Source organism: Montipora foliosa, chromosome 1 (assembly GCF_036669935.1).
Source record: "Montipora foliosa isolate CH-2021 chromosome 1, ASM3666993v2, whole genome shotgun sequence".
Classification (NCBI taxonomy): domain Eukaryota; kingdom Metazoa; phylum Cnidaria; class Anthozoa; order Scleractinia; family Acroporidae; genus Montipora; species Montipora foliosa.
Window position 1 is genome coordinate 70,629,378 of NC_090869.1, and position 10,000 is coordinate 70,639,377.

The 10,000-nt window shown below is 40.2% G+C and overlaps 2 protein-coding genes across 2 annotated transcripts in view; both read right to left on the reverse strand.

Annotated features, from left to right (window-relative positions):
- Positions 1 to 475, reverse strand: part of LOC137973082 (protocadherin Fat 4-like) — a 63,750-nt gene extending 63,275 nt beyond the window's left edge. Inside the window, exon 1 of the mRNA XM_068819818.1 lies at positions 227 to 475. Within this exon, the coding sequence (XP_068675919.1) occupies positions 227 to 475 (249 nt within the window). The remainder of the gene's footprint in view (positions 1 to 226) is intronic.
- A 51-nt stretch (positions 476 to 526) lies between these two features.
- LOC137973093 (cadherin EGF LAG seven-pass G-type receptor 2-like) overlaps positions 527 to 10,000 on the reverse strand; it is a 26,157-nt gene continuing 16,683 nt past the window's right edge. Inside the window, exons 5-17 of the mRNA XM_068819829.1 lie at positions 9,430 to 9,519; positions 8,877 to 8,975; positions 8,609 to 8,710; positions 7,720 to 7,848; positions 7,082 to 7,160; positions 6,711 to 6,817; positions 6,127 to 6,294; positions 5,341 to 5,466; positions 3,021 to 3,179; positions 2,263 to 2,465; positions 1,418 to 1,547; positions 1,187 to 1,220; positions 527 to 900 (exon numbers count right to left, since the gene is read on the reverse strand). Of these exons, the coding sequence (XP_068675930.1) occupies positions 527 to 900; positions 1,187 to 1,220; positions 1,418 to 1,547; positions 2,263 to 2,465; positions 3,021 to 3,179; positions 5,341 to 5,466; positions 6,127 to 6,294; positions 6,711 to 6,817; positions 7,082 to 7,160; positions 7,720 to 7,848; positions 8,609 to 8,710; positions 8,877 to 8,975; positions 9,430 to 9,519 (1,800 nt within the window). The remainder of the gene's footprint in view (positions 901 to 1,186; positions 1,221 to 1,417; positions 1,548 to 2,262; positions 2,466 to 3,020; positions 3,180 to 5,340; positions 5,467 to 6,126; positions 6,295 to 6,710; positions 6,818 to 7,081; positions 7,161 to 7,719; positions 7,849 to 8,608; positions 8,711 to 8,876; positions 8,976 to 9,429; positions 9,520 to 10,000) is intronic.

The window sequence follows — 10,000 nt, forward strand, 5'->3', positions numbered from 1 at the left end:
TGCTAATGTTCCTGAGGTGGAAAAAACAGGCCTTGCAGGTATTCGTAACATGCTTATCTAGCGACATGTGCTCATCGAAGATAACTCCAATGTTCCTTGCAGAAGGGGATTGCTTGATCCGTTCACCAGACACATCGATGTATTCTATTGATGGGGGTGGGCGGTGTCGTGCGCTTAGGACCAGTAGCTCCGTTTTTCCTCTGTTCAGTTTAAGCTTATTGCTTACCATCCACGAGTCGATTTCGGAAACACACGCTCCTATCTTAGCTATGGAACCGGCTTGTCCAGCGGGAGTGGGCTTCAATGAGAGGTATAGCTGAGTGTCGTCGGCGAAGAGATGGTAGTTGAGTTCATGCCGTCTAATTATGTCCCCGATGGGCGACGTGTATAGCAAGTACAGGATCGGCCCTAAAACTGATCCCTGAGGAACACCATAGCGGAGTTCTTTCACTTTGGATGTGATTCCATCAATCATCACAAACTGCTTCCGATCTTGAATATAGGATCGGAACCATTTTAGCGCATTTCATTTCACACCGTAGCGTTTTGACATTCTTTCCAGTAGCAACTCATGGTCGACGGTGTCGAAAGCTGCAGACATGTCCAACAGCAGCAGGACAACGCATCTCTGATTGTCTATTTCACGGAGAATGTCATTTTGCACCTTCAAAAGAGCAGCCTCTGTGCTGTGAAAGCATTTATACGCTGACTGAAAAGATTCCTCCAGATCATTATCACGTAGGTAATCAATCAATTGACAAGATACTGCCTTTTCAATTATCTTTGATACAACCTTCAGATTTGAGATAGGTCTAAAACTTGGATAATCCTCAGAATCTAGGTTGTCCTCCTTCAGCTTCGGTTTAATCATTGCTTCCTTCAGTGTAGCGGGAATATATGCTGATTGGAGCGACATGTTAACCATGTTAGTGAAAATGGGTAGAAGAGTCGATTTGCATTTCTTGAGAATAGATGCTGGTATAGGATCAAGATTTTTTACCGATTTTGTCTACAAAACGTTCAACCTCTCTTGCTGACATCACTCTGAACTTTGTGAATTCGACATGGCAAGACTGGATAGTGGAGGTCATTTCGTTAGATAGCTCAGTTCTTATGGTTATCTTCTTGTAAATATCTTTTTGAGTTTGTTATCGAGACTCCCATACAAATCCTTATAATTTTTTACCCTCCGAGTCTGTGCTGCCTGTGGCCAGAGCTGCCTACAAATTAAAACAAGTCAGTTCTTTCAGATCCTTCCACCTTTATTTTGTGAGGGGATCCATCTTTCGGTCTAGATTTGAGAAAGGGAAAAATTACAAGATTGAAAGGAAAGTCGTCCTTTTCCGCGTCTCCAACCACTCCAATTACCCATGTCACTTTTCCTCTCTTTGACATAACCATTTTTATGGACACATACCTTGACAGCAAAAAAGGCGGTGTTTGCAGATTGTCCTTCGGTAACTGTTGTGTCATTTGGTAAGTTGGTGAACCTTGGACTGTTGTCATTATCATCTCCAACGGTGACTTGGACCCTACACTCACCAAATCTTGTAAAAAGGGGAAAGAAAAACTCTTTGTCCAGAATTTTAAAATGTGCATGCGAGGTAGGCTTGCCCTCCATTACGGTACACCAAACACTTGTTTCAACAAATATGGATGATCTTAGCCCCACACTATTAAATTATTATAAAACCCTCTAGTTTTCTACACATTCATTGGCTGTGACTTCACGCTGGATTCCTGCAATTCAACTGAGAGACAAGGAGTCTAGCAAAGTCACCCTCGTATTGTTGCAGGAGGAAGAAGGCATCGTGACGAGAGGTGACGTACTGAAAAGAGAGTGTTGGCCCGGCCACTAGTGGAATCATTCGGGTAGTCCAATGTAACTCCCCGGACGCACTGATAGGGCTAATTTGTCCACTTCACGCAGATTGTGATGCTTCAGCAAATTTGATGTGTTTCATAGTATCCGAATTATTTCATTGGCCCAGAGATCGAAAGCCGCTAGAGAGATATATAAATTAAGTAATTACAATTATCATTTGATCATGAGAGTGTTGTTAAGTGGCAGACGTGTGTTACATTCGTGCATTCATTCATGCGTTTGCTCTTCTACCCTTTCATCCATCCCATTTTGTAGGTTAAGCCTCCACATTTTCTAAGGTGATCCTATAATACTATAAGAATACAAAAACAATAGATTTTTATCATTTGCATTAGATTCGGCACATGTGAAATGCGACGTTTAAACGAGCCTAATACCTCCCCTGTCCATCGGCTGGCTGATCTGTAGCTCGAACAGTTAGGGTATACAGGCCCAACTGTTCGCGATCAAAAGTTGCGTTTGTGTAAATGGTGCCATTGAAGTGATTAATGCTAAAATAGCTCTCATGTCCGCTGGAGCCGGGGACCAAACTAAAACGGACCACGCCACTGGCTCCAATGTCAGGGTCGGAGGCAAAAACCTGGAAAGAATCACGTCAAGAAGTATTTTGGTTTGGGAAATATGTACGATATCATAGTGCAAAAAAAGATCCCTTTTCAACAAAAAAATCAACAACCAATCGAATTCGTAGGCACTCATTATAACTTCTTTTGAGCTCCTTCTCAGTTAGTAATTTCTACAGGTTTTGAAAGTAGCTTTAAAAAACTCGCTTTTAAAATACTCAAGAAGAAGAATGGCCTTCCTCCTAAATTTCAAAATTGCTATTCTTTTTGTAAATCCCTAGAGATGTGGAGGCCGATCACCAGCCAGCTGTGGTTGATCTCCGCGCATGGTGACCAACTAGTCGGATCAGTGCATTACAATTAAAGCGCTCTTGGGGTAATTATGATAAGAACGAGCAAAATGATCAGCTAGTTATAAATCATCTGTTTTCTTATATTCTTCCTGGAAACCATAACGTAGCCATTAAGCGCATTTTATTTCGTATTTTTCGATTCATCGCGAAAAAACAAGTTGTAAACAAACAAGTAAACATGGGGTATAGTTGTGGAGTCTCATTTTAAGTATTTCTTACCTGGAGTACAAAAGTATTAGCTGGTCTGTTCTCGAAGACTGTCTTTGTATACACTGCTTGAGTAAATCTTGGGTTATTGTCGTTTAAATCTGTGACATTGATCATGACAGGCGCCACAGCCTGAAACTCCTCTGGTGTTTGAGTTTCTTTTGCAACGACCTTAAATCGAACGAATAAGGAAATGTACGTGACTCAGATTCCCCATTAATGTTTACTTCATGGCTTAAATAATCCACAGAGCACTGTTTTCAGATATCTTCTCATGGTAAAGATGGTTTCTAGAAATTTTACTGTTTTATCAAGAATTAGTATCTGAGACAAGCAGAAGCCAGAAACATTAAATCTCTGGGTAAGAAAAGCTGAATCTGTCACCGCAGAGAGTATCTGATCTTTTACCAACTATGATTGTGGTTTTGTTTCCATGTATTAAAAGATGAGAGCACCAATGATCTTTATTGAGACAAATTGAATTCAAATAATGATTTGAAGCTCTTTTCGGTCAGCCCACTCGAACCTACACCGTAAAATGAAAGGAGTTGATTTGAACCCCCAAAATGGGACCAAAACGAGTGAGTCCAGAATGGTACTGTTTTGGGGTCAATTGAGCCTCACTGAAATGCGGTCATATAAGACTACGTCGAGGGTCAAGATAGAAAACGCCAGTGCCACTTTGGAATTTTAAGCGGCCAAAACAGCCCTCACAAATTTTAGCCCTCTTGCAAATGGCCCCTCAAAAAAGAGCCAGTTCAGCTCCAAGTGGGAACATTTTAGAAGTTGAAGGGTCTTTCCTGTGCCTGCACATTTTTTCCGTTTATTATTTGCACATAGCAAACCAACCAATTGCAACTTGCGGCTTAAGACTTTCAAACATTCGTTTATTCAGTAATAAATATATTGCTCTAGCAATATTTGTAACTATAACAATAAATTATAATAACCATGATGATTAGCTGTAAAATCTGTAAACTATTATAAGAATACATTCCAACCAATGTACATGTATTTTCCACCCACGTGATCTCACTGGTGACCGTAATCAGACAAAATCTCCCACAATTTTTCTTACATGAGATTATGAGAAGGCTTACGTTCAAAAGTAATTTTGTTTAAACAAAAAGAAACAGAGAGAGGGGTTTTTCATTGAATAATTTCTCCAAAACAATCCGGTTAACCGCTAAATTTTTGATTTTTTTTTTTTTTTTTAATTGCACGCAACTCTGGGTTTGTTTGTTTGCGTTGTCATGGCAAATAATCCTTTTTCGGATTTTGCGTTTGTTTGACGCTGAAGAATCCATTGATCGGAGATCACAAATCCGTTTTTGAATTTTCCCAAAAAAACACACGCTAAGAGCGTGTGATATTTCAAGAGTCTATTGAAATTTACGGCCGAAACAACTTTCAACTGACAACTTTAAAGGCCATTGGACATTTGTAAAATTATTGACGATGAAGGGTCTAAATATATTTGCCCAAAAAGTGATGTTGATGTTAGCAACGAGCAGATGTAGAGCTTGACTGTAAAATTCCAGTTAGGGAGGAAGGGCCTTCAATCCCATCGTATCACCCCTCCCCTCTTTGTTCTCCACCTCCTCCCTCTTGGTGGTTTGACTTTTTTCTTCAATAATCCTGAAAGATTTCCTTGCCCTTCATTTGGAATTTGCAAAGCATGCACATGACTCCTGCTCTATTCCAAGTTATTTTTGGAAAAGCTTGCCATTCAAGTAAATTCATAGTATTAAGGCTTTGACAGAAAAAAATATTATAAAATACATTTACTTAGCTCGATCTTTTTACGTGCAATTAATTTTGGGGCGTATTATACCTTGTTGGGAAGGGGGGAGGCAGGTACAAAACACGGGTCTTAGGCCCAGGTTACAGGTCCTTCTTTTACCAATACAAAAAACCCTAACCGTTAACAATGCTAACACTAGGCCTAAGGTTAGCTTTAATGGATGTTTAGGATACTTTCTGTATTTGTAAACCAATGACCTGTGAACTGAGACCTGTGTTTTGTACCTGCCGCTGTTGGGGCCAAATTGGCACTTCTCATTTGGATCTTGAAAGGGCCAAATTGAGTGGAAGTGCCATAAGGGAATGATGTGGAGCCAATTCAGAAAAAGAAGGGGCCAAATCAGTACCATGAACGATTATTTTGGTTTATTTTTGTTGAATCGACAAATTGGGCCAATTTGGCTTTTGACGCTGATTTGGCTCTTTTCATTTTACAGTGTACATGCACACCACTGTCCCTAGCTCGCAAAGGACATGGCAAGCTGACGACCACTTGATGAAAGACATAAAATGCTACTTAGCCACTGACCTGAAAGAAGTATGCATCCTGGGTTTCGCGGTCAATCGTGTCACTAACTAAAATGTATCCTTCAGGGGTCACAGTAAACTTGCCGTCCGCTCTTTCGAGGTCGTAGGAAAACACAGCGTTGTCGCCCTATCATGAAACAATGACAAAGTTCCTGAAATGAATCCGCCAATACTGTATTGTAAACTAGCATGAGCAAAAGAAAACACTTTCGATAAAACGTGACCTGATGGTCACTAAATTAGGCCCCCGTAGATTATGATTAATTCAAAAAGCGAGTGAGAAAAATTTATGGATGCAGTATATTTGTGTTGTGCCTTGTAAAACTCTGAAAAGTAACCGATAACGGCTAACTTTCTTCTTAGTATTATAAAGTGGTTTTTTTTTTGTCATAATTTCGAAGTCTATCCTGTCTCTAATAACACTTTGGTGATACGATCAAGGTACGCCCAAAGTAAACTCAACACTTCAGGTTACCGTTTTGGTTAGTGTAGTCTGTGGAATTACCAAACCTTCCCTCAAAGTCACTTGTGAATTTAAATATGCCTAAGCACAATATCATCATGTCGTTTTCACCTTTGGCTCACAGCAGAGATGAAGGCGATATTGTGACTATCGCCGTTTGATTAATGGTGTGTTTCATTTCTAACGTCGCGTCAAACGCGGAATGAACAACGGCGAACAGAATACTGCCATCATTCTTTTGACAGAACGTTGTGGATACCTTTAATACCATTCCCTTACTTGACAACGAAGAATTTCAATGGACTGCTTAAGTTAAGAGGTTACCTCATCGTTATCGGTTGCCGTTACTCTCATGACCGTCATCCCTAGGGAGGCATTTTCCAATACATCTCCCGTGTAAGGCGTGTCAAGAAAGGTGGGTAGGTTATCATTTGTATCCGCAATAGTTATACTGACAGTTGCAAACACTGCAATATGTATGGTGGAGGTGGCCTGTGAAAAATAGAATATTCGGGTTCGGGCCAATTTTTGCACATATTAGGGAAACACCAAGAATACATTCTCCTATTCTATTTTAGCCAACTTTTATTACTTTATTTCTACGCCGGCTTGTTGCTTGGTATTCTGTTTGCTATTTGATCAAATATGACAGATGATGTCTGACGATGTCTGTCCCCTGAAAACAGATTACGAGGAGATTATATACTGGCGACAAGCGACTGGCAGTCTGTCCGACTGACTGACTTTACTGCGGACTAGTAACTTACTGACACTCTCCAATCGACTGACCCATCAGACTGACTATCCATTAGGAACAGCTTTATCCGCCTAACCTAGGGTTAGGGTTATTAGACTGACTATCCGTTTATCTTTCCTTCCTTTTATTTCAATCTCAGATTATATTTTACCCCAACTCTCAACAAGTATGAGCTTTTAGTCTCTCTGTCCAAGGAACCGTTGACTGTGATGACACCAGACTGCCCCAAAATACCAAATGCATTTCCAGGATTGGTATCTTCAAGAAAAAAAAGCCAGCGATAATAACTATTTACGTAAACCCTATCAGTAGAAGTTAGTATCAGTATCAGTTGTAATTTGTGTGTCCTAGATTTAAAAAAGGCTGATGATATCCTGACAGAGCCTTGATTTTAGTTTTAGTAGTCAGTCAGTCTGTTGTACCTTAGTCCAATTGGGCAACAGCAATGACAATGCATTTTATTGCTAAAAATATACACATAAGCCAGAATTGCTTTATCTAAAGGGCCCCGGATATAACTACCTGCATCGATGAAGTAATTTACTGGTGCGTTCAACGTCTTGTCTCCATCACTGGCTGTTACCGTGGTTACGTATTTGCCCTGCGAAGGTTAATTACAGGAACACACTTTCAGCATAAGCAATTCCTTTCCTTTTTCATAATTTCCGTACAAAATTCCATCTTATTAAAAGAACCACAAGTCATAGTGATTAGCTAGTCTCCCTTGACTAATTCCGGTATTTCCTAATTTTAACCTGTAGATTATTCGTTTTCATCATTATTATCATCATCGTCTTACGACCACAGCCGGAATGTGCTTCATCAAACCGCCTTGGAGACGTCTTCTATAATTTTTCGGCGATTGCGATTATTTATCCTCTCTTCCTGGGACGATTTTGGGTGTCGCTCGAGACTGGATCAAGATATTTGGCAATTCTGTTATGAGCAGAGAGTTAAATACTTAAGATACAGTAGGTTTATGTGTCAGCATATCCAAACTCTCCCTTGCTCGTTGTTGATTTTTAGCACAAAGTGAGTAGCTGTGAGGTCGTCTTGTTTACAACCCTAGCTTGGTTAGCTTTGATATCTGACAAGGCTTCATGATACAGCGCGTTATACGCATTCATTACTTAAAATTCTAGAAACACGCCTAATACAACCTTAGCTGAGTTTTCTGGTACTTCTGCTGAGTACGATGAAGATGAAAATTCCGCTGGCAAATCATCAGCATCTTGGATCAAAATGTTTAATGTCGTGGATGAGTTGAGACCGTTGTCTGGTCCACCATCCTGAAAAATGAAATAAGTATTAAGTGAAACAGATGCATGACAAGGCAGGAAAATCAGTTAAGTATTCGATTTTGGCAAGAAATAGAACTTGTGATTCATTTTGCGGCAAATGTTAGTGAATTTTTTAAGGAACTCAGTTGCTAAGCCAACGGTTGCTTCAGTTAGATAATAATAATAATATCTGACCTGCTAGTCGGAGACTGAATTATTAAGGGCACGGCTCAACGAGGTCGGACCGAAGGAGCTGTGCTGCCGGCTAGGCGCTCGGTCTCTGAACACGACCCATGTATATAACCTCGGAGCACAGCACCACAGCATGATCGAATAGGCCGTGAGTCGATTTTGAGGAGGGAGGAAAACCTGAGTACCTGGAGAAAAACCCTTGGGAGTCAGATTGAGATCGACTGAAACTCAGCCCATAAACTGACCCTAGCCATAGTTGAACCCGGGTCACAGAGAAAGGAGGCACGGTTGATGACCACTAAACCACGCCGACTCCCCAGATATGCTTCATAACAATCTCGGGTCAGGAATGGGGAAAAGTCTTCCACGTTCTAGCAGCCGCTACACACCCTTGAGCCAATAAGCCAAAAAGGATAATTTATATGGCTTTGTCAAAGGCTTATTATAATTGCGATTGACATAATTTTGGGAGAGATACGTCTACTACGGGGTAAGGGAGATGTTGGAAAGGGTGCAAGGGGTCGCTGGATGAGACCCCTGGGAACGACTAAAGATACAAATAGATAAGCCAACTCACCTTGGCAATAATAGTCAATGAATAGTTATTGACTGATTCGAAATCTAAACTCCTTATAACGGTAACAGTACCAGTGTAAAGTCCAATGTAAAACTTGTCTCCCTAGAAAGACAATCGGCGATGTGACGATATTTGAAACTACCGTTAGGGATTAATCTAGGAATAAACATGCTTATAAAGATTTTTCTTTCCGCAATTCAAATATATGTTGTTCATACGCATAGAGAAGTTGCTGTTCTCCTCGGCACCATGCAACTGCAATACCCACCACATTACCATCTCCAATAGTGTATGTTAACAAACTGTTTCTTCCGAAATCTGCATCAGTTGCCTTGACAGTAATGACCTCAGTTTTGTGACTTACGTCCTACAAACATTCAGAAAAAAAAGGAGAAGCAATCAGCGACTCGACTACTTTGCCATTTAAGTGATAGCAGCAGAGGTAGCTGACAAAGTAGCAAAAGTGACATCCGAAGCACTAGTATTAAAAACGTCGCGTCGCCTGCAGGGATAGCGCAGTGGTGAGGGCACTCGCCTCCCACCAATGTGGCCCGGGTTCGATTCCCAGACTCGGTGTCATGTGTGGGTTAGGTTTGTTGGTTCTCTACTATGCACCGAGAGGATTTCTCCGGGTACTCCTGTTTCCCCTCTCCTCAAAAACCAACATTCCACTTGATTTGCGCTAATTCTTAATTCCAGTTTACAGTGTCCCCAATTAGTGCTCTAGCTCTAGAACGACTAGACACTTATAAATAACGTTTTTTTCCTTTCCTTTTGCCTTTAGAAGTGGTTAGAGTTAGGGAGTGGGTTAAAAAACTCACCTCGCTGATTCTCTTCTGATAGAAGGAGTTCTCGAAAACTGGAGCGTTATCATTGATGTCATATATGGTAACTATAACCTGCGCTGTTGCCTGGAACGACAAAAGGATTTCCGTTTGGTTTCTGTCCAGTGTTTAGACATCAAGTTATAGTGCACTCAAAAATTTTACACAACGAAATTTACGTTTCTCTAATCCATGGAACTCTGATTAAAGCAAAAGATGAAACGTTTTAAGTTATCAGCGAGCTCAAACTTTAAGTGACGGGCGTACGCGTCAATTTACTGGTTTCATGTTGACTTGGTCAGTTGCATTTGTTGTTGTTTTTTATTGTCCATTCTTACTCATTTTTTCAGTAATATATAAATTTAGCTAAGCCTAAAAATAAAGCGGAGCTCATGTGTTATTTGTTCTTACAATAATAAAAATAACAATAATAATAATAGTAATACTAATAATAATAATAATAATAATAATAATAATGGTTTATTTACAGTATCTCCATAAATAAAAAATGGCTCTTCACCTGTAAAACATGAATTCAATAAAACTACAATAATAACGATCCCTTTAA